Source organism: Cotesia glomerata, linkage group LG6, assembly GCF_020080835.1.
Source record: "Cotesia glomerata isolate CgM1 linkage group LG6, MPM_Cglom_v2.3, whole genome shotgun sequence".
In the NCBI taxonomy this organism is placed as follows: domain Eukaryota; kingdom Metazoa; phylum Arthropoda; class Insecta; order Hymenoptera; family Braconidae; genus Cotesia; species Cotesia glomerata.
The window spans coordinates 12278165-12302339 of record NC_058163.1 but is presented as its reverse complement, the minus strand read 5'-3'; the positions used below and the strand labels follow the sequence as shown (position 1 = coordinate 12302339).

The 24175-nt window shown below is 35.8% G+C and overlaps 3 protein-coding genes across 3 annotated transcripts; 1 reads left to right on the top strand and 2 right to left on the bottom strand.

The window, feature by feature from the left end:
- Window positions 1-2064: 2064 nt before the first annotated feature.
- LOC123267928 lies at window positions 2065-3288 on the bottom strand. Its single transcript, XM_044732815.1, has one exon. It carries the CDS (start codon window positions 3286-3288, stop codon window positions 2065-2067), a length of 1224 nt encoding a protein of 407 aa, XP_044588750.1.
- Window positions 3289-6336: 3048 nt separating this feature from the next.
- Window positions 6337-7227, top strand: LOC123267927. The gene has a single exon (XM_044732814.1). It carries the CDS (start codon window positions 6337-6339, stop codon window positions 7225-7227), a length of 891 nt encoding a protein of 296 aa, XP_044588749.1.
- Window positions 7228-8558: 1331 nt separating this feature from the next.
- Window positions 8559-11471, bottom strand: LOC123267925. Its single transcript, XM_044732813.1, has 3 exons — window positions 11423-11471; window positions 8664-11314; window positions 8559-8564 (listed from the first exon to the last, which is right to left on the bottom strand). Exons 1-3 carry the CDS (start codon window positions 11469-11471, stop codon window positions 8559-8561), a joined length of 2706 nt encoding a protein of 901 aa, XP_044588748.1.
- Between the last annotated feature and the right edge of the window lie 12704 nt (window positions 11472-24175).

Sequence of the window (24175 nt, the reverse complement as noted above, 5' to 3'; positions counted from 1 at the left end):
TCTTATTCTTAGTTAAATAATTTATAAGATTTCTGAGGTTGTAGTATGAAGTTGTTCCAGCGTTCCAACCGATTCCATGATAATTTCTTGTCAGCCAAGTATTCTGATGTTGATATTTCTCAGACAATAATTTCCAATGATATGGTGGTTCGAATAATGTACATGTTAATTCTTCAACACCATCAATTGCATGTTGAATTGTTATTGAAGCTAGTTCCTTAACAATGAAGTAATTATCGGAACCGCGAAATCCTTGAACATCCAGGATGATCTCCATTTTGACTGCTCTGGACAACGGGAAGAGACTGAATGATGACTCTTAAAGCCAATTCAGCCTTTTATAACTCTTCCCCCACCACTCAATAATTTTTATTGGCTAATTATTTTATTGGGCATTCGAACTGCGTAGTAGATTTTTCGAGAATATGAACTGCGTAGTATATTATCCGAGAATATGAATTGCGTAGTACATTATTTGACAGGTTTGAACCTGTTCAACTGCGTAGTTCTCTAACTGCGTAGTTTCTTTTGTTCACAGCGCCATCTTTACACGAAATAGTTTGTTTTCCCGCCTATTTATTATGATTTCTAGGTTTTGTTGATGCCTTTCCCGCCTATTTTTTAGGGTTATGTTAATTTTTTTGGTGCGCCATCTATAATAACTGCGCAGTTTGAATGAGTCATTTCTATTTTTAGATTATGACTCATTCTAACTGCGCAATAGATGACGTCATTCTCTGGCTATAAAAACAGCGCGCTGCGAGCATACTTCATCAAAGTGAAGTACGAGTGAAGTACCATAGTGTTGTGTGTCAAAAAATCTGCAGTCTGCTGCTGAAAGTCGCTATCTGGTGCATATATCTGATATCTGCTGTTGAAATCTGCTACCTGGTGCATATATCTGCTGCCTGCTGCTGGAATCTGCTACCTGCTGGTAAAATCTGATACCTGCTGCTGGAATCTGCTACCTGGTGCTGGAATCTGCTGCCTGGTGCTGGAATCTGCTGCCTGCTGTTAAAATCTGCTGCTGGAATCTGCTGCTGGAATCTGCTGTCTGCTGTTGAAATCTGCTACTTGGAAAGTGTTGACGGAATATCAATCATGGCGCCGTACCGTAAACATCCTGTTGCTGATACAATGTATGAAATTGAGAGATCAACAACTTTCAAACGTGTTAAAGTTGAGGATAAAACTCCAAGCCCGCTGATGTTCAAGAGAATGTGCGAACTTGAGGATGGAAAAACTTACAAGCTAACTGGGATTAGAACGGTTATGGCAGATCATGGTCTCAACGTTGAAATCGATCTGGAAAACCGCTTTTCAACGTTCTTCCCTGCCACCACCAACCAGAAATATCTCAACAACCCTGATCTGATATTTAAAATGAAATTTTTGATCTTATGCAACACTTTGGATCTACACTACATTGGGACCAACTACAATAAATTCAGGCTCATTAATCATTCCGGAAAATCAATGACAGAAATTGTAAGAGAATTGTGTTTTAATATGTGTACTTAACTTTTATACTTAACTTTTATACTTATTTTTTATACTTAACTTTTATACTTAACTTGTATACTAAATAATATTTTATACTAGTAAGGTTTAAAATTAAAAAAACATCAATAGTATATTACACATCTAGGGCAGTAAAATAAGAAATGTCTCAGATCACATGTAATTGTTGTCCGAGGCGAAGCCGAGGTCAATAAACATGTGATCTGAGGCTTTCTTATTTACTGCCCATGGTGTGTATACTATTTTTCTCCTCGACGGAGGCGGAAAGCGGCATTTTCGTTTAGCGCAGCGGGAGGAAAATTGACGCTTTCCGCCCGGAGGTGAGAAAATTACATTTAGTTCTTTTATTTACTATTTTTAATTACATTAAGTTTATTGATAAGTATAGGTACAATAATTTTATTTATTTGCTGGATTCTTCGTTGGAATCGATCTCGATCTCTCGCTGCTTGCTCCCATGGACCTTTTCTGGCCTGTCTGGATGCAAAGTCCCACACATACATGTGATGTATGGTAGGCTCGAGGTTGAACTGAACTGGCATTCTAAGTGAGTTTTCTCACACTGCTGCTTATTGGGTTATATTCCACTATTCGATCGTGTATTATCAAACAGTAAGCTGATGTATGATTAGCAAACTGTGCTGTTGACTCAAACTCTAGACGTATATCCACAGGTCCAGACTTAATTGACTCGTTTTGCTTAGAGCAATCGATTACATACAGAGGTGCTATTGACAGGAATTTTTTCTTTGTCTGTAGAGGTTCAGCTTCTTTTCCATAGTAAGCACTTTGAAAATTTTTGTACATATCATACATCAGAGCATACTGATTATTTGCAATATTAAGGTTCAAATTTCCATACGGATAACTTTGAGAGTTCAAGAACAGCTTAACATCCCTGATATTGCAGTGTTCAAACTCGCTGACATTTTGATCCGATTGATTTTTTCTTGCTGTTTGGAATCCAAGGATTACGAAACGAGGTTTCTCGAGTTGATTTGCTGTCTTGATTGCCCAAATGTGCTTAGAGGTAGCCGGTAACAGTGGATACTCGTACAATTCCCAAGATCGGAAACTGATTGGTATGGCTGGATCAGAAGTTATGTATTTCAAAGCTTCAATTTTTTGCTTGTCAGACATTGTTATGTATGGTACAATCCACTCAATTTTTTGGATTGTAATCGCTACATCATCAGCTGCTGCAGCAGTAACAATATACGCGTTAAGATCTGTATTTGATCTAATCAGTATCAATTCATGCTTGGCATTCATGATAATTCGGTGATAATCTTCAGCAAATCCAAGAATAAAACTCAGAGGTATTGAGACATCAAAGTTTCCACTATTATCTGTCAACTTGTTATCATCTTCATTGACGATCCAACCAGCATTTTCCAGGATATTTTGCTGACCTGGACTCAGAGAGGCGTATCCTTTCATAAGACTGGTTATGCCAACATTCTTGCATCGGTCGATTTCTACGCCATTGAGCTCATAACGTATCTCTTCAAACATATGACAGACAGCCATGTTAACCATCTTTGTAGTAGCACTTACAGCAGCCCCATCAGCTTTCCTCATTCTTCCATATAGATGTAATGTGCTTTTACTTGGGAGTAAGCATAAGTCTTGATGTTGGACAGCGATTCGAATTTCATCACTGTTGTTGAGTGTTGATGATGCATATGGTAGATGTGAATGTGCTTCACAGTTTGCAATAGCCTCATCAAAAATAATTGATTTGTTGATATTTAAAATCTCAGCCATTATTTCTAGGTATTTTACAAGTAAGACAACAAAAATTTATTTTTATCTTGTGAATTTTCCACGTAATTTTAGTCCTAGACTTTTTAGGAACTCTGCGTTCTGACGTGTCAACACCTTCAGAGCTGGATGATGATTGATGCTCTTCGACCATGATGCAGTCTTTTTATACCCAGTCTTTGTCTCAAAAACGATACCCATTACAGACTCTTTATATGCAGCCTTATCGTTATAGTCTCACCACGGAAATTTGCTATTCTACCGTCTTGATCAACAATGCGGAGTCTCAAGTTATGTATTGCTTGTACGGCGACTGGCAAGTAAATGATGGTTGATGGTACTTCCAGTATCTTATATCCTGGTGGAACTCTCGGTGAAAATTCGTGGATTGTGTGATTTTTCTCTCCGTTGATGTATGCTCCTGTAGTTATATTGCACTCAACTCTCAGAGCATTGATTTTCAATATCTTGACTGGTAAATCAGATGTGTGCGTTATATTAGGTTCGAGCACACGTTTTGTGAATCCAAGTATTGAACCAATAGAATCTTCAGGTTCAAAATTTATAAACTGATTACATTTTATTTCACTTTTCAGCTCATTGTTGTTTGCTTTCAATGTAAAACTCAGTTTGGGCAATGCCGTGTTAATATAATTTTCAATATCTTTTATTTCATAACTGCCTGTTGGTATTGTTATTACTTTTTGATTATCTGGAAATCTCTTGATTACACTTCTCTTGGATCTACCCCCAATCACATACAATTTATTAGCACCATCATCTATATTTGGTATTGAATTAAATGACAAAAATTTAACAAGTCCAAGGACATAATTTTTTGTTGGCGATAACTCAATCGGTGGGAAATAATTTGCCTCCAACACAGAGGAGGTCCCAGATAGTGTCAGCGTGAATGACTCGGCCATGACTGATCCTTGTGGTCTCGAGTCATTCAATTTATAGTTGTCCAGTCAAGAATTTTAAACATAAATGACCACATATGATTGTATCAAAGTCTTGATACCTTTTGTGGTTGTATTTTACGCTACCAACATCGAGATATTCCATCAAATCTTGTGGAGGTTGTAGATTACCAAAACTGTCAAAGTAAATTACTTGATCATTAATCTTCTTGTACGCAACCCAGTGAGTGCCAGGTCCACGTTTATCATCCAAATTAATAATTGCTGATTCATTTTTCTTTGGTCCAGATTTTGGTAAATCATTTCTCATAAAAACACCACGGAAATTCGGAATTTTAAGCTGCTTAGCATATTTCTGTAAATCGATGTTAGTCAGTGCTCGATGTGGTAGCTCTACTGGTTTTTTGACTTGCAGCCAGCTCCCTCTGGGTATGGCCTAAGATATAGCCCCATACCACTGCGGTAAGGTTTAAGGTATAAGCCTTTACCCACAGTTATTTCCTCCATCTTCAAGTTATGACGCTTCATTTCAGCAAGTTGATGTTTGGCTGCACTTGCATCATTCACAGCTTTTGCAATGCCAGCAGCTCCACCACTGAGAGCGCCAACAGCTGATAACCCAGCAAACAGGGGAATCAGGAATGGAAGTACTCCACCAATCTTTGAGGGTACTGGTAGAATACGAGGCAAGCGGATATTTTTTCTACCACCAGATTTTTTGACAGCTTTGCGAGCGCCTTCCAGAGCTGTTTTAACTGGATCTCCGCCAGGTTTCATTGATTTTTTGGCTTCATCAACAATTTGTCTTAGAGCTACATCTTTTTTGGTAGTCTTACGCTTGGTAGTCGTACTCTTAGTAGTCTTACGCTTAGCTACCTTTCTTTTAACAGTTTTGCGCTTAGCGGTCTTTCTTTTGACTGTTTTGCGCTTAGTTGTCTTCTTGATAGTTTTTTTCTCAAGTCCCATACCGAAACGTCTTTTCAACTTCATAATTTTGTTCACACTCCAAGCAGCAGCTTTTTCACCAATACCAGCGTCTTTCGCTTGAAATCGTTGCCAGGCTTTCTCAGCAAGGATTTTATCAGCCGCGTGACGGGCTTCCAAATTCTCACGATTTTTTGAGTAAGCTATATCGTGTTCCTTACACGCAGAGTCCAAAGGATTTATACCTGGATCACCTCGAACTAACCTCTTAGTCAACTTTGTGCCAGGACCACAGTACTGATATCCTGGAATGTGAAGTTCAATCGGAAGCTTGTTGATTATATTGTTAAATAAACCTCGGCCACGTCTGCTCTCAGACATGTCAGATTGAAGAATGACTGGTGTTCTATATAAACCGGTATTTATACCCCTCAAGCCTCAGAATCTGTTCAACAGTCGTGAGCGATGGAGTTTAAAAATTCTCAGTTACCAGTTATCAACTTTGATCAAATTGTGCAAGGGACTGGTATCAAAATCAAACGACACGGTGCTTTGCTTCCAAACAGCGTACGTGCTGTGTTTTGTGGGCTATCCAACTGTGGAAAGACAAATGCTCTACTGACTCTCATCATACACCCAAACGGTTTGAGATTTGAGAATATATACCTATATTCAAAGTCTCTAAACCAACCAAAGTATCAGTTTCTGGAGACACTGCTTAAACAGATTGAAGGTATTGGATTTTTCACTTTCAGCGAACATGAAACTGTAATTAAGCTCGATGAAGCCAAACCTAATTCACTGATGATATTTGATGATGTTGCGTGTGAGAAACAGGATCACATCAGAGCTTATTTCTGTATGGGCCGACACAAGGATGTGGATAGTTTTTATCTGTGTCAAACTTATACACGAATACCTAAGCATTTAATACGAGACAACGCAAATTTTCTCGTTCTCTTCAGACAAGATGAGATGAATTTGAAGCACATATATAATGATCATGTGAATACAGACATGTCATACAACTCATTCAGAGATTTGTGCTCAGTATGTTGGAATAAATATGGATTTTTAGTAATAGACAAAGACAGCGAGTTGAACAGTGGCAGGTATCGTAAAGGATTCGACTGCTTCATTAGTATAAATTGAGGTACTTTTCCTACACGATAGTCATACATGCTGTAGACTTTAACCAGTCAACATGAAGCTCGAAGAAATTGCAAAGCAGAAAGATATTCTGCATCAGATACCACAAGCCAGTGATGCTATCCGACGAAAACATAAATTGCTGAAGCTGGGCAAAGATACAGCTGAAAAAGCCATGGATGAAATGCTCAAGCCTATTGTCACACCGCTGCAGAGTCTAGTTGAATCTTCAAAGCTAAAAGATATTAAAAAAGAGGAAAAAGAAGAGGCTTTGATTGAAAAATCTGAATACGGTGATCCAGATGCGTTTAACAGTTTAATATCTGAGGATCGAAGTTCCTCGTTCAATGACACGCCACTGGCTATAGCACCATCATCAACAAGTACTCCAGCCCGAAAAAACCCTCTACTCACCAATCATTTACAACGCTTAAGTATGAAACACAAAGATAATGATATGAGGTATGGCGTACGCAGAAAACACGGTGAATTGTATATAGGTGATTCAAATATTTCATTCGCAAATGATACAGTTACAGTTAAAGGCAAGAATTATCCAATAACTCAGGGTTTGCTTGAATTATTGTTTAAAAAGTCACCTCAGGATGCGCTTGTTACGCAGGATGATAAGAAAAAGTACTTGGATATTGTTCAACGTACAAATACTCATAGAAAAAATTATGATCCAAGCAAAAGTATTTACAAAGATTCATCAGTCAAATATAACAAATATATCACTGATTTTGTCATCAAGCATGGTGGACAATTGCCTAAATTTATGATTGCAAGAAAAGCACCAATGGATTATGTATACTGGGATGACCCAAATGAGTTGGTCGATCGGCTCAAACTATTGATGGCATCACAAGCTGCTGGAAATCCAAGTCATACAAACGAAATCATGTCAATCATTGAAGAGCTAAGGGAGGCAGGCGTTATATACTAGAAACTCTTGAAAATGATCTCATTCATGAGCTAACTGTCAAAGTGTTCACAACTATGAGCATCGATATATTTGGACGTCCACTGGACAAACACTTAGGATTACAAGGACCAGCTGGCAGAGGTTTTAATATAACTTCCGATGGAAACTATGACATGAGCAATAAAAGACTGTGCAATCTTGGTAATCCTTCAAATGATTTTGACTCTGCAACAGTGCAATTTGTTGTCAGACAAATATCTTCACTACATGAAAGCATAGATAGCGAACAGAAAGAGATTATTTCACACTTGCACTCTGAAATAGTAACTCTACGAACTGCTGTAGAAGAATTGAAGAAAGAACTTAAAAGGAAGGAAGACGATTAAATCATGGAGGATAAAAAAGTGGTGATAGCAAATGAGCTTCACAAACCAGCCCGCAGGAACTATAAACGTCGTCATGTTGATATCCGTGGTCTCGATGAGACTTGGCAAGCTGACTTGGTTGAGATGATTCCATACGCAACAGTCAATAAAGGCTACAAATATTTGCTTACAATCATAGATATATTTTCAAAGTACGCCTGGGCAATTCCAATCAAATCAAAAAGTGGTGCTGATGTCACAAGTGCAATGAAATCAGTACTTCAGCAAGGGCGTATTCCTAAAAATCTTCATGTTGATCAGGGTAAAGAGTTCTACAACAAAGAATTTAAAGATCTGATGAAGCAGCATAGCATCAATCTTTACTCTACATTCAGCAACCTCAAAGCATCTATATGTGAACGCTTCAATAGAACACTTAAAACTAAAATGTGGAGAGAGTTCACAGCTCGTGGTAGCTACAAGTGGACTGATATACTTGATGACTTGGTGAATACTTACAACCACACCAAACATCGCACTATCAAAATGAAACCCGCTGATGTCACCGCTGCTCAAGAGAAACAACTGTTGGAAAACATATATCAACCACTGCAAGTCAAATCACAACAGAAGAAGTTTAAAGTTGGAGACAAAGTCCGAATCAGCAAGTACAAGCATGTGTTTGACAAGGGATACACACCAAACTGGACAACCGAGATTTTCACCATCAAGACAGTGCAGAATACAAGTCCAACGACGTACAAGCTCGTGGACTACCAGGATCAACCTATCGAAGGAGGATTTTACAACGAAGAACTCAGTAAAGTCAAATATCCAGATGTATATCTTGTTGAAAAAATAATTAAGAAACGTGGAAATAAATACTATGTTAAATGGCTAGGTTTTGATACCAAGCATAATAGTTGGGTTAATAAATCTGATATGTAAAACACATTATATGTACATTGTTTTTTTATTCAATAAATCTTATAACTATATTTACAATGTTTCAATACCTTAAAACTAATTTTACTATAATTTTTGCTTCTTATTATTATTATTATCTTGCACAATCTTTCTTTTCTTAAATACTATTGGGCCTTTGTACCCCCAAGGTACAGTGTCTGTGCTGGCCTCGATTAATTGGCGCTTATCATCAGCCCAACTGAGAGCAAGTTTCTCCTGCTTTATTGTATGTACTTGATGTTTTTTACTTTTTATCATGTACAGCTCTTTTCTTAACAATACGTTTTCAAACAGACACCGTTTGAAGTCATCAAACGTAATTGTCTTCAAGGCTGATCCTCCAACACCCTTTGCCCGTTTCTTGATCCTGTCCTTTTCCTTTTCAGGATTATAAATCTCGAAGGCATACAGCTTGGCCCTGAGACCCACGAATTCGGACATGATTTTTCCGTTGTTCTCGTCCTTCATGAGCCCCAGGACCTTTTTGTTTGCCAACGGCATGTTGAAGACATTTTGGGGCGGGTAGTCGGAGGTATCAAACCTTGAGATATCACGTTTGATGTCTTCATATACATTCGGTACATTAAATTGGTAAATAAGACTATCTGTATCAGTATACAATAATTTAGATGTCGTTTCATAATTTTTTATTACATAATTATAATGGAAGTCGTAGATAAAAGTCTTGGATAAGTCTAATATACTGAAGCCTACATAGATTGGCTTATTAAATAAAACTTTAGCTTTTTTCATTTCAATTATAGCCATATCCTCATCAAATATAGTAACACTGTGGAAAGTTGGCTTAAAAATCAGGTCTGATACCTGATAACGCCCCTCCCACTTTGTTCTTAACCAAACTTCTTTGTATTTACGAACATTTTCCATTGTTTTTCCGAATACCGCGTTGTTCATCAACTTGTAAAAATTTTTCTCAAAATCATTTTTAGCAAGCTTTCGACACTCAGTATTTTTATCAATATATGATTTGAGCCAGTCTGACTGCTCAAATTTCAAGGCTCTGTGTATTTTCTTAAGTTCTAGACCTAAATCTAAACATTGTTTTAAGTTTTTATAATGTATTACATAATTATTTTTATCATACAATGTTGTTGTTAGTTTTTGTTGCTTACTACCGGGTGGTATAAAATGTTCAGGGCAGAGAGGCAAATCTTTATGTAGATCATGTAATTTCTCAGGATAGTGTAGGTCTACTTCAAGGATGTAGCCTACACTTTCATCATCATTGAAAAACTGATCTACATTATCTACCTCTTCAACCCATTCAAATTTACCCTTTGGCAGTGACATACTCATTGCTGCACCATACAAATTATTTACATCATAGTACATTAAATAGGTTTCAGGGTTGCTTGAATCAAAATCTCTACCCATGTACCGGTTGTTAGCTTCGGCATACCTATTAGCACACATCGATACCCCTCCGCGAACACCCTTTTCAATGAAAAGAAGCATTTCGGGATCAGTCAATAGTTCAAGTTCCACACCGGTATGTTTTAACATTGCTGAGTTTGATAGACCGGGAACCGTATAAAAATGAAGTGCATCTAGATTGTATGTTTTGAAGCAACTGTGTCTAAAGTTTTCAAAAACATCAGCCAAGAGAAGTACATCTGTTTTTAAATATAGATCTGAATACTCTCCAAGCGTGTTGATATTAAACTCATTCCAGACTACTTGAGCAAACGTATAATCATCATCGGAAATAGTAGAGTTGGTTAATTTTGAAAAAAATGAATCTTGATCAGGTAACTGTTTTTCATCAAGTCTTTCAATACTATCGATGTATTCATATGGGAATACACCCTTACGTGTTGCTAATTTGAATTTGCTAGGGTCAGGGTAGTGAGATTGTGTAATTTTCTTATCGGTATCATCAAGGTATGAAGCTAATTTTTCTAGACTTGAAGCCATAAATCTGAATGAATCAATAAATCTTAAAGAGACTGAAGTATTTTTAACGTTTTTTGTGAACGAAATGTATCGCTCTTTATTAATAGGTAATAATGAAACTTCTCCTTCAAATAGTGTGGCTAGAGATTTAATAATGAAGTGTGAATCGTAACCGGATAAATTATGAAAGACAATGGGAATAATAGTGGATTTCTGATAGTTAACGTTACATGACTTATGAGCTGCATTTCTGTAATTACCTGTAAAATGGCAGTGATCATAGATTTTATCAGAAGCGGAAGTAATCGGTTTTTCACAGATATGACAAACAGTTGACTGATTATGCCTATCTTGTTGCTCTTTGGTAAGAGGTTTCATTTTGATAGGGTTCTTTAGAATTTTTTCAAAGTCTAGAGCTAATGACTCTAATTGTTTAACAAACCAGTTGATGCAATCAGGAGAACGGTTTAATTCAAATCTCGATAGTGTGTTATTATAGCTACAATGTACATAGTAAGCAATACTGTGTGGAACATGTTTATGAACTATCTTTTCATCATCTCCCGGGGGTTCGAGTATGCATTCTAGATCCGCGTAAACTACAAACGGTACAGTATCTTTAGAATTAAAATCTTTGAATTTTAAAATTCGATTTTTTTCATTAGGAAAGTTCATACGAACTTTGTTAGATTTGAAACAATCTACTCGGTGATCTTCATAACATTTTTTAAGTTTAAAATGATTCAAGCAACGATCGCAAAAGTACAATTTGTGTTTACCTAGAGATATTTGACTTTTAATTAATCCAGAAAGATTATGTATCCATGTAAAATGATGGATTGACTCAATACTATCTAAATTATCTGTATAATTTACACTTTTTTTAATCATTAATAAATGAATTGTTGGTATTTTTGACTCAAAGTTACTTAAATACAATGGGATAACAATACTTTTTTCATACTTTTTACCCGTAAATTCTGACTCTATACCATATACGTTGATGCTAAGATTATTCATCTTTTCAAATTTTGACACATCATTAAGTTTAATTGGAAACTCTATACCTTCATAGTTCAATCTGATGCTGAAGTGCCGGTATTGATCTGGTTGGTTAGGACAGAGAACAGGTGGATGTAACGCAGCATTAACACACCACAGGAAGCAGAACTCATCATTGTTTTGGATATTCGTAACCGCTTGCCTATCGATGATATCCTTCGGTCATCTGACGAAGGTAGCGTTTCCAACTTGAGTTGGTGTAAATCTTGACATGGTCACCATTAAACTGTTCGGTCCAAGTAGACTCCATCCGGAACCCTCGTGCTCAAAATCTTCAATTCTTTGACGCAGTTTATCATGGACATGTTCACTGTACCATTCCTGAAGAGATATAGCAGGGAGAATCTCACGGCTTTTGGTGACAAATGATTTCCTCTCTTCGATATCTTCTGGTAGCTTTCGGAATGTGCAGAATAACTCAACATTAACTTTCAACCCTGCCAGATCTTTTAAGGCACTCTGCACCTTGTTGATGATGATGTCCCGTGAGGCCTGGAGAAATGATGCTGGATCTTTGTGACTCTGGTTGATAACACATCCAGTCTGGATGTTACCAGCAAAAGCATTCTCCAAGTCCTGCCATTTGACTCCTTGGTTGAGATCTCCACCAACTACTTGGTTGCCGAGTCTGGAGAACTGATCAGCAAACCAGTTGAGTTGGTTGATGTGTGCTTGAACACTTCGTCTCACTTGAATTGTTGTCCCAGGATCCAGTAAGATTGTGTTGAAGTATTCAATAGTCTCATTGCACACCCTTAAACACCTCTGACGATGATCATCAGTGAGCTGCTCTCCCAACAGATCAGCATATGATGCTGCAATGGTATTCACCAGGTTCTTGAGTGCCTCAATGAGGTTAGGTTGCGCCATTTTAAACACTACTACTATTATAGGTTATGTACACTGTTTATGTTCACTTGAATATAGTTTATAGGTTATATACACTTGAATATAGGTTATGTACACTGTTTATAGGTTATGTTCACTATTTGTAGGTTATGTTCACTATTTGTAGGTTATGTTCACTGTTTATAGGTTGTGTTCACTGTTTATAGGTTACGTTCACTGTTTATAGGTTATGTACACTTTGATATAGTATATGTACACTGTTTATAGGTTATGTTCACTTTGATATAGTATATGTACACTGTTTATAGGTTATGTTCACTTTGATATAGTATATGTTCACTGTTTATAGGTTATATACACTTGAATATAGGTTATGTACGCTGTTTATAGGTTATGTACACTGTTTATAGGTTATGTTCACTGTTTATAGGTTATGTTTACACTTGAATATAGTTTGTACTTCACAACACTGTACTTCACAACACTGTACTTCACTGTATGATTTAAAGAATACTCGCGGATCACAGTAGATGTTTCACTGAAGACATGTACTTCGTTTTTGTGAAGTATGGGCAGAGCGCGCTGCTTTTATAGTCAGAGTATACTGCGCAGTTACCCCCACCCCTCTACCTCAAAACCGGTTTGATGACGTCATCTATTGCGCAGTAAGAACAGTATGAGTCATCTACTGCGCAGTTACATAACCTTGAACAGGTTTAAACCAATCAGATGACGTCATCAACTACGCAGTTAGTGATAGAACAAAGGAAACGATGCAGTTACGTGACCTTGAACAGGTTTAAACCTGTCGGATGACGTCATCAACTACGCAGTAGAAATAGAACAAAGGAAACTGCGCAGTAAAAATGGCAGATACCTACATCAAATGGTGGATTCAAGATGGCGGATATCGGATTCAAGATGGCGGATATCAGATATCGGATTCAAAATGGCAGATATCGGATTCAAAATGGCGGATATCAGATAGCAGCCACCAGATGGGGGGCATAAAAAATGGCGGGAAAATCGTGGACGTTCAAAATGGCGAGAAAAATGGCGAGAAAACGGCGGATAGTAAGATTCAGCCGCAAGAGGGGGCGCCACCAGCAACCCACGAGGGAACAGTGAAATGGCCCGCCTCATCCGTCGGTAAAACAGCGAGGGGAGCCACCATATCCACAAGAGGGCCTTCCCTGTCGGTAAAACAGCGAGGGGCAGCAACTCACGAGGGGGCGCCACCATATCCACGAGGGGGCGGTGAGCCCACCATATCCACGAGGAGCCGCCTCCTCCGTCGGTAAAACAGATCCGCGAGGGGGCGGTGATCCGCGAGGGGATCTCCTCCGTCGGTAAGGTAGATCTAGCGGGCACAAACCCTCGGTCGGTAAAGTAGATCCCCACTTAGCATGGACACGAACCCCGAAATCTGTTTTACCGACGGAGACGCACCCCCCCTGTTTAACTACTCATAAATAAATTTTCATTTTTATTTTAAATAATTAAAGTGATTTTTGATAAAAAAACAATAAGTAGCGAGGGTTAGTGAGAAAAACTGGGCGTCTACGAATAAAGCTTTTTTCATTTAGAATAATTAAATCAAATTCAATTAAAAAATTAGTGATCAGGGTCAGTTACAGGCACTGGGCGGCTATGAATAGATTTTTATTTTTTTTCAAAATAATTAAAGTAATTTGAAAATGAAAAATAAGTAGCAACGGTCAGTCAAAGGCACTTGGTAGCTATGAATAAATTTATATTTCCATTTAGAAAAATTAAATTAATTTTAATCAAAAAATTAGTGATCAGGGTCAGTTACAGGCACTGCGTAGCTGTGAATAAATTTTTATTTTCATTTAGAACGATTAAAGTAATTTTCAATTAAAAATTAGTAGTAATAGTAAGTTAAAGGCACTAACCAGCTATGAATGAATTTTTACTTTTATTTAAATGAATTAAAATAATTTCTAAATAAAAAATAAGGGGTGATGGTCAGTCAGGAGATCCAGGCGGCTATGACTGAGTTTTTGATTTTTATTTGTAATAATTGAAGCAATTTTGAATTAAAAAATTACTAGCGAGGATCAGTTAGAGGTACTTGGCGGCCATAAGTGAATTTTCATTTTTATTTAGAATAATTAAAGTAATTATTAATAAAAAAAAATCAGTAGCGAGGGTTAGTTAGGAACACTGGGCCGCTACAAATAAATTTTTTTTTCATTTAGATTGATTAAATTAAATTAAATAAAAAAATTAGTGATCAGGGTCAGTTATAGGCACTGGGCGGCTATGAATAAATTTGTATTTTCATTCAAAATAATTAAAGTAATTTAAAAATGAAAAATAAGTAGCAACGTTCAGTCAAAGGCACTGGGTAGCTATGAATAAATTTTTATTCTCATTTAGAACGATTAAATTAATTTTTAATTAAAAAATCAGTAGTGATAGTAAGTAAGAGGCACTAAGCGGCCATGAATGAATTTTTATTTTTATTTAGAATAATTAAAGTAATTTTTAATGAAAAAAGTTAAGAAAACACTTGATCCTAAAGCTCTTCGAGTTTAAAGATACAATCTGTGTGTTGTGTTGAGCTCTCCGAGCTCAAAAAGATACCTCTCCTATGCTTTTGAGCTCAAAAGTCTTAGAAATTTCATGGAACACTATTTTTTGAATTTTCAACCCGCAAAAACTTTTTAATGAATCAACCGATTTTCACGCGGTTGGCGGCATTATACGCAATTTTTTAAGCTCCAAAAACATTCTTTAAGTTTAAATTGATAGAACAAAAAATTTTGGAGTAATTCTGAAAAAACACTTTTTTAGTTTTCTGTCGTCAACGATAACTCACGAACGAATCAACCGATTTTGATCGGACTGGCGACGATCGTCGTGGTTTTTTAATGTTAAGAGCTGAATAGTTTTTGGAATTGATCGGTAGAGCCGTTTGAGAGTTATCCCAAAAAAACCACTTCTGAAAAATTTTTTTTTCCTATGTTTTTTTAGATTTTTCCAAAATTTCTCAAAATCTATCAATCCGAATCGGTTCAAATTGACAGGAAATCTAAGTTTGGCAAAGCTCTTTCGAATGGCACGAACCGCGATGAAATCGGTTTAACCGTTCAAAAGTTATAAGAAGTTTACATACTTACACACACACACACACACACACACACACACACACACACACACACACACACACACACACACACACACACACACACACACACACACACACACACACACACACCTGCGGCAGAGGAGAAACTGCTACCAGGCGCGTCTCCCCGTAGTGGATGGGAGAACGCTCGCTGTCCTTGGATGACACTAAGTTGTAACGGGTTTTTATGCCTGTTCATTGGCCCCTAATTAATTTAAAAAAAGAACAATCCAATAAACAAAATACTTCTAAATTAACAAGGGCGCCACCAGGATTTTGTATCTCGGTTTCTGGAACCGGAAACCAGAGCTGAGCTTATAATCTACAGGAAGAGAGAGTGGAGGAAGGTGATCTGAAAGAAATAAATTTTTATTTAACAAAAATGACCGGTATTCATTTAACAACAAAATAGAATAACAACTCGTGCCCTTGCACGTACACCACTCACTTATAACTAACTTAACACTACCGCTTATAACTACCGGAGGATTTCGGGCTAAAACCGTCGCCTCAACTCAGTGCTAGTCCTCTACTCGGCAATTCATCAACAAGTAGAAAACGACGCACCAAGACTCAATTACCCTACTCGGCAACTCATCAACAAGTAGGGGTCGTCCAAAAAAATTTCTAATCCCACAGTACCCTCATACGGAGCGTCTATACTGCGGTTTCTAACTTACTACCGCTGTACCCCACTTGGCGTCTATACAACGGATTTTAAAGTGTATTAATTACTCTACTCGGCAATTCATCAAAAAGTAGAGATCGTTACAAAAATTCTTAATCCTGACGGTACCCTCTTATGGAGCGTCTATACCGCAGTTTCTAACTAAGTCGCGCTCTCCACCGGACTCTCACGCTCTATCAAAATTCTTAATCCTGACGGTACCCTCTTATGGAGCGTCTATACCGCAGTTTCTAACTAAGTCACGCTGTCCACCGGACCCTCACGCTCTATCAAAATTCTTAATCCTGACGGTACCCTCTTATGGAGCGTCTATACCGCAGTTTCTAACTTACTGCCACTGTAACCCACTTGGCGTCTATACAACGGCTTCTAGGATTGTACGAGTTACTCTACTCGGCAATTCATCAACAAGCAGAGAACGCGTACACTCACACACACATATCCCACACGATCTTCACACACATAACCCACGCGTCTTCACACACAAAAACGTACCAGGATACCTTCGCAGAATGGTAGCGAGCTACTTCACGAATAGGGTTCTGAAATATGACACGAAGAACAGTACGGAAGTGTACAAAATCTCCGGAGGAGTGCCACAGGGCTCAGTATTAGGTCCTCTGCTATGGAACATCATGTATGATGGCCTCTTGAGAATAGCATTGCCCACGGGAGTCAAACTTGTAGCATATGCGGATGACGTAGCTGTCGTGTTCGTCGCAAAGCACCTCGAAGAGATAGAACTGGCATTTGATATTACATTCAGACGAGTCAATTTGTGGATGGACATGGTGAACTTGCAACTAGCCAAGCATAAAACCGAGGCAGTGCTCATCACTAGTAGAAAAACGGTAGAAACCATCAAGTTGAGAGTCGGAGACAAGAAATAATATCACAACCATTTATCCGTTATCTGGGAGTGATGCTGGATGCCCGACTCAACTTCAAGCAGCAGGTGAAACCCGTCAGTGCGAAAGCGTCAGTAGTGAGGGCTAGTCTCGCACGGCTGATGCCTAACATCGGAGGCCCAATGCAGAGCAGGAGGCTACTATTGTCATCAGTAGTCACATCAGTGCTCACTTACGGAATATCCATTTGGGCTGATGCACTGAAAACCTAAGAATCATGGAGAAAAGCTGGACCAGTATATTGACAGAGTGCCCTACGAGTAGCTAGTGCCTTCCGCACTATATCAGAAGAAGCAGTGTGCGTCATTGCCGGAACCCTACCTCTTAGAATTCTAGCAGAGGAAAGATGAGCCCTTTACCAACGAAAAAGGTCAACTGCACTGAGCCCTGAAGAACTTAGAATTGAAGAACGGCAGAACAGCATAGGCCGATAGCAACTACAATGGGATGCTGCAGAGAAGGATAGGTGGACGCACCGCCTCATACCTCCGATCGACATTTGGCTTAACCGGAATCAAGGCGAGGTCAATTACTATCTTACGCAGATGTTGTCGGGACACGGGTGTTTTCAAGAGTATCTACACCGCTTTAAGCACGATGACTCTTCGGAGTGCCCGTCCTGCCCAGGAGTTGCTGAAGATGCGGAGCACGTCTTCTTTATATGTCCCCGTTTCGATCCATAGCGTAAAGAGTTGGAGAGGATCCTGAACTCGAGAATGCAACCAGATTCACTAGTGGAAGCAATGTTGTCATCAGAAGCTGCCTGGAACGCTACCAACACGTTTGCAACAGAAGTCCTCAAAGACTTGCGTTCCACCGAAAGAAGAAGAGCAAATATCAGAAGATAGAAGGAAGGTAGTTAACACCTTAGCCACGAGAAGGAAGAGCAGTAGCTAGTTCCTCTTCTTACAAAGTAATGCCTGACGGCGGTTCCCCATGAGGGATTAGAGGAAAGAAGAAAAGGGGTTTAGGGTTTAGTGAGTAGGGACGTTAGCGTCGAGTTTTAGTATGACGCTGCGTCGAGTCTTCACATATCCAGGCGAAACAGCTATGCCTGGAATCCGCAAAAAGGATTCCCCCCTCTGAAAAAAAAAAAAAAAAAAAAACACACACACACAAACACATACATACATACAGACATGGTGACACCCTCGCGAGAATAGTCAGGAAAGCTTCCTAGGACCTAAAAACGTCGAGATCTGATGAAAACTCGATTTTCGAAAAACGGGGTAAAACCAATAACTTCCCGATTTTTGAAAATTTTCAATTTTCTTAGCAGGAAGTTAAAAATCGGCAGCGAGGGTAAGTTAGAAAAAGTGGGTGGCCATGAATAAATTTTTATTTTCATTTTGAAGAATTAAATTAATTTTAATAAAAAAATTAGTGATCAGGGTTAGTTACAGGCACTGGATAGCTATGAATAAGTTTTTATTTTTATTCAGAACAATTTAAGTAATTTTTAATTAAAAAATCAGTAGTGATTGTAAGTTAAAGGCAATAACCGGCCATGAGTGAATTTTTTTTTTTCTTTTAATGAATCAAAATAATTTTAAAATAAAAAATAAGTAGCAAACGGTCAGTCAGAAGCACTCGGCAGCTATGATTGAATTTTCACTTTTATTTAGAATAATCCAAGTTAATTCTAATTAAAAAATAAGTACCAAGGTTTAGGTGAAAGCTCTTGGTAGCCAAGAATAATTTTTTGTTTTTATTCAGAATAATTAACGTAATTCTTCATAAAAAAATCAGCAACATTCGTCAGTCAGAGGCACTTATTGGCTATGACTGAGTTTTAATTATTATTGGGAATAATTGAAGCAAATTAAAATTAAAAAATCAGTGGCAAGTGGCAGTTAGCGGCACTGGATAGCCATAAATGAATTTTTTTTTTTTATTTAGAATCATTAAATTAGAAATTAAATGAAAAATTAGTGCTGAGGTGAGGTTCAGTTAGTAGCACTGGGCATATTATTATTTTTATTTCTATTTAGATTAATTAAAGTAATTCAAAATTGGGAAATAATGAGCGAGGGTCAGTTAGAGGCACTAACTAGACATAAATACATTTTTATTTTATTTAGAATAATTAAGGTAGTACCCTCGCCAAAGTCATTTTCTTAGGATTTTTTTTTAATTTTGGCAGATTAATGTTCATATAATTCTGCGTCGATTGGCGCAATTTGAGAATTTTTGACCATCTAGTTTCCGAGATATTTAATTTCAAAGTTTGAGTTTTGAACGCTCTTATACATTACAGTATACGGGATATCGAAAAATTTACCTACAAACATTTTTATATCTTAGAAACTTTTCTTAGGATCTTTTTAAAAAACTAGAGTAACGTTAACTAACAACTAAACAATTAAAAAAAAAAATTCATTGATAATTACCACACAGTTTCAGAGATATTTAGTAATAAGTAATTAAAAATTTACCAGACTTTAGCCGAGGAAGGGATACGTTAATAAAGCTGTGGCAACAGCGCAAGTTTTGTAAGCCGCGAAAGAAGTATGAGATGCGCATGCGCTGACAAATTTGAAAAGTTTAATTTACGTTAGGTGTAATATTATAGTTATTAATTTTATTTATTTAAAAAAAAAAAAAAACTATGATTATTTTATGAAAATAAGTATTTTTTTATGATACTAAAGTTAGTCGACATTTTTAATTTTTTGATTTTTTTTTTAATAATTAAATAAGAAAAAAAAATTTTTTTTTTATATTGCATTTACAGTTTTTGAAGTTTTTTTCAAGTGAAATTTTTTTTTATTTTTTTGTAATCATTTTTTCAATAAAAAAAAATTCTAAAAATTTTTAAATGTCGGCTGAATTATTTTAATTTTTTTTTATATTTATTAAAAATTCAAAAAGTTAACAATTTTAATATAATAATATATATTAATCTTTCATAAGTTATAAAAATAATAGTCAGATGAAATAATAAAAAATACTTAAATTTAAAATCAGTTAATACATATAAACAAAAATTTAATTACTTATTTTTCTGAAAAAACAAAACAATATTTTCAATTATTTTTTTTCTATTTGTTATTTGTATAGTTATTTGCATATGTGCTAGAGATTTCTGTCGTTTTTCAAGGACTTTTTTTCATGAATCGTCTTTTATAAGTCGATTTTTCAGACATTGTTACTATATTTCCAAATAAATGTATGTAAATAAATAAATAAACGCATGTATCAAAACAGAGGTTAGTCTACAGCTAGTCCAAAACACTACAGTATAACCACTATAAAATATGTTAATGCTCACGCAGTGTTGCCAGACTTTTCAAACGATCAGTTTCTCGTTCGTGATTGGCTGAAATAAGTACATAAACAGCAAAAAGTTTTAGGCTTGTCAATAATGACTATTCGGTATGTGTACCGTACACTCTAGCATAAACTTTTGACGACGGAAGTCGCAAGGGTAATACCTTAAACTATTTCTTAGATGGAAAATAAGTAGCAAGGGTCAATCAGAGACTCTGGGCAGCAATGATAGAATTTATATTTTTATTTAGAATAAATAAAGTAATTTCAAATTGAAAAATAAGGAGCCAGGGTCAGGAAGGGGCACTGGGTGGCTATGAGTGAATTTTTATTTTTAATCTGAAATGATTAAAGTAATTTTCAATAAAAAAATCAGTAGCGAGGGTTAGTTTGAGGCACTAGGTTTTCATGACTGAATTTTGACTATTATTTGGGATGAATTAAGTATAATTTTTTATTGAAAAATAAGTGGTGAGAGTCAGTTAAAAGCACTGGGTGGCTAGGACTGAATTTTTATTTCTATTTAGAATTATTAAAGGAATTTGTGGATAAAAAATAAGTAGTTCCGTCATGGGCACTGAGCGGCCATGAGTACATTTTTATTTTTATTTAGAATAATTAGAGTAATTTTCAATTAAAAAATTAGTAGCGAGTTTCAAGTAGAGGCTCTGGGCAGCTATAAATCGATTTTTATTTCTATTTCGAATAATTAAAGTAATCTTCCAATTGAAAAATAAGTAGCGAGGGTCAGCTAGAGGCCCTGAGTGGCGTTGACTGAATTTTATTATTATTTTGAATTATTAGAGTACTTTTTAATTGAAAAACAAGTAGCGAAGGTGAGTCAGAGGAACTGAGCAGCCATGACTCAATTTTTGTTTTTATTTAGAACGATTTAAGACCGGTTGATAGTTGATTTTCGAACGAGTTTTGCCCATGAATAAGATAAAATTTTGAAAAAAACGCTTCGCTCTTCGATAGATAATTTAATTATCTATCGAAGAGCGAAGCGCTTTTTTAGAAAATGTTCATTCATTTATGCATAAAATGCGTTTCAAGATTCCATAAGTTGTACAAGTATGACAGAGATACTTTCGTTTGTCCAATAGAGGGCGAGAGAGAGAAAAAATGTAAATCCTTCTTAAGTAATTTTTTATTGAAAAATTAGTAGCGAGGATGGGTAAGATTCTCGGAGCAACTATGAATGATTTTCTTTTCATTTCGAATATTTAAAGTAATTTTTAAATGAAAAATAAATAGCAAGGGTCAGTCAGAGGCCCTGGGAGGCTATAAATAAATTTTTATTATTATTTTGAATGATTGAAGTAATTTTTAATTAAAAAACAAGTAGCGAGGGGCAGTAAGAAGCACAGAGCGGCTAGAAATAAATTTTTATTTTTCTCGGAATAATAGGAATATTTTTTAACTGAAGAATAAGTGGCGAGGGTTAGTTAGCGGCACTGGGCGGTCATGAATCAATTTTTAATTTTACTTTGAATGATTAAAGTAATTTTCAATTGAAAAATAAGTAGTGGGCGACTATGACAGAATTTTTATTTTATTTAGAATAATTAATATAATTTTCAATTAAAAAATTAGTAGCGTGTGTTTAATCGAGGCTCTGGGAGGCTATGTATGGATTTTTATTTTTATTTTGAATAATTAAAGTAATTTTCAATTGAAAAATTAGTGGTAAGTGTCAAGTAGAGGCACTGGGCGGCTTCAAATGAATTTCCATTTTTATTCCGAATACTTAAAGTAATTTTAATTGAAAAATAAGTAGCGAGAGTCAGTAAAAGGCACTGGGTGGCTATGACAAAATTTTTATCTTTTTTAGAATAATTAATGTAATTTTCAATTAATAAATTACTAGCGAGTGTCGAGTAGAGGCACTGAGCGGCTATAAATGAATTTTTATTTTCATTGTCAATAAATAAAGTCATTTTTGAATGAAAAACAAGTAGCAAGGGTCAGTAAGAGGCAATGAGCAGCTATGAATGAATTTTTATTCTTATTTACAATAATTAAAAAACTTTTTGATTAAAAAGTAAGTAGCGAGGGTAATAAGTGGCGATGGTCAGTTAAAGGCACTGGGCGGCTATCAATGAATTTTTAATTTAATTTTGAATGTTCAGATTATTTTAAATTGAAAAATTAGTAGCGACTGTCAAGTAAAGACACTGGGTGGCAACGAATAATTTTTTATTTTTATTTCGAATACTTAACGTAATTTTTTTTTGAAAAGCAATTAGCGAGAGTCAGTAAAAGGCACTGAGCAGCTATGACTGAATCCTTATTTTCATTTAGAATAATTTAAGTAATTTTCAATCAAAAAATGAGTAGCGAATGTCACGTAGAGGCACTGGGCGGCTATAAATGAATTATTATTTTTATTTAGAATACTTATAGTAATTTTTTCTTGAAAACCAAGTATTGATGGTCAGTAAAAGGCACTGGGCGGCTATTACTGAATTTTTATTTTCATTTAGAATGATTTAAGTAATTTCTAATTGAAAAATAAATGGCAAGGATCAGTCAGAGGCACTGGGCGGCAATGAATGAAGTTTTGTTTTTATTTTGAATAAATAAAGTAATTTTCAATTGATAAATTTGTGGTAAGTGTCAAGTAGGGGCACTGGACGGCTACGAATAGATTTCCATTTTTAATTAGAATGATTAAAGTAATTTTTAATTGATAAATTAGTGGTGATTCTCAAATAGAGGCACTGGGCGGCTATAACGAAATTTTGATTTTCAATTAAAATAAATAAAGAAATTTTTAAATGAAAAACAAGTAGCAAGGGTGAGTAAGAGGCACTAGGCATTTATGAGTATATTTTTATGTTTATTCAGAATAATAAGAGTAATTTCTAATTGAAAAATAAGTAGCGTTGGTCAGTTAGAGGCACTGGGCGTCTATGAATGAATTTTTATTTTTGTTTAGAACAATTAATGTAATTTTCAATTAAAAATTTAGTACTGAGTATCAAAGAGAGGCACTGGGCGGCTATGAATGAATTTTTTATTTTATTCCAGATGATTAAAGTAATTTTTAATTAAAAAAATCAGTAGTGATAGTCAGTTAGAGGCACTAAGCAATAATGAATGAATTTTTATTTTTATTTAAATGAATTAGAATAATATTTAAATAGAAAATAAGGAGTGACGGTCAGTCAGAGGCTCTAGGCGGCTATGACTGAGTTTTTATTTTTTATTTGCAATAATCTGCTGCTAGCACTAGCAAAAAGCTGCCAGCACTGTATCAGAAAAAATGTCCCTTCCAGCACCCGAGTCGAAATTTCCGTACCGTTTTAACCGTAGTTTTTGGCTTGAAAATTTTCGACTATTTTTACGGTTAAAACAGATCTTCCATAACAGAATGCTATATGAGCGTGAGTCTGTTTTAACCGTAACTAGTGGAGTTTTGTCCCATTTTACCACATCTACGGTTAAACCAGAGCAAGAAAAATAATAATAATGGTAATAATAATAATAATAATAATAAGCAAAATATTCTACACTCAGGGACGTGGGTTCGAATCCCACCGAGGCCTATTTTTTTTTTTTTTTATTAATAAAAAAATAATTTGACTAATAATAATAATATAATTATATAATATACCTGTATAATAATAATAATATTATTATTATTATTATTATTATTATTATTATTATTATTATTATTAGTCTTATTATTATTATTATAATTGTCATCATATTTTGACAATAATAATTATTATCTGAAATAAAATGTAAATCCTTATTAATCTTATTTTGGACAAAGTTAACGGTTTAT

Bases quoted from the DNA above. Each gene is read 5' to 3' on its own strand.
- LOC123267928 (XM_044732815.1), bottom strand. From the start codon at position 3,288: ATGGCTGAGATTTTAAATATCAACAAATCAATTATTTTTGATGAGGCT.
- LOC123267927 (XM_044732814.1), top strand. From the start codon at position 6,337: ATGAAGCTCGAAGAAATTGCAAAGCAGAAAGATATTCTGCATCAGATA.
- LOC123267925 (XM_044732813.1), bottom strand. From the start codon at position 11,471: ATGAATAATCTTAGCATCAACGTATATGGTATAGAGTCAGAATTTACG. The intron at 11,315-11,422 runs GTAAAAAGTATG...TAAATTATACAG, and splicing joins TATAGAGTCAGAATTTACGG to ATAATTTAGATAGTATTGAG.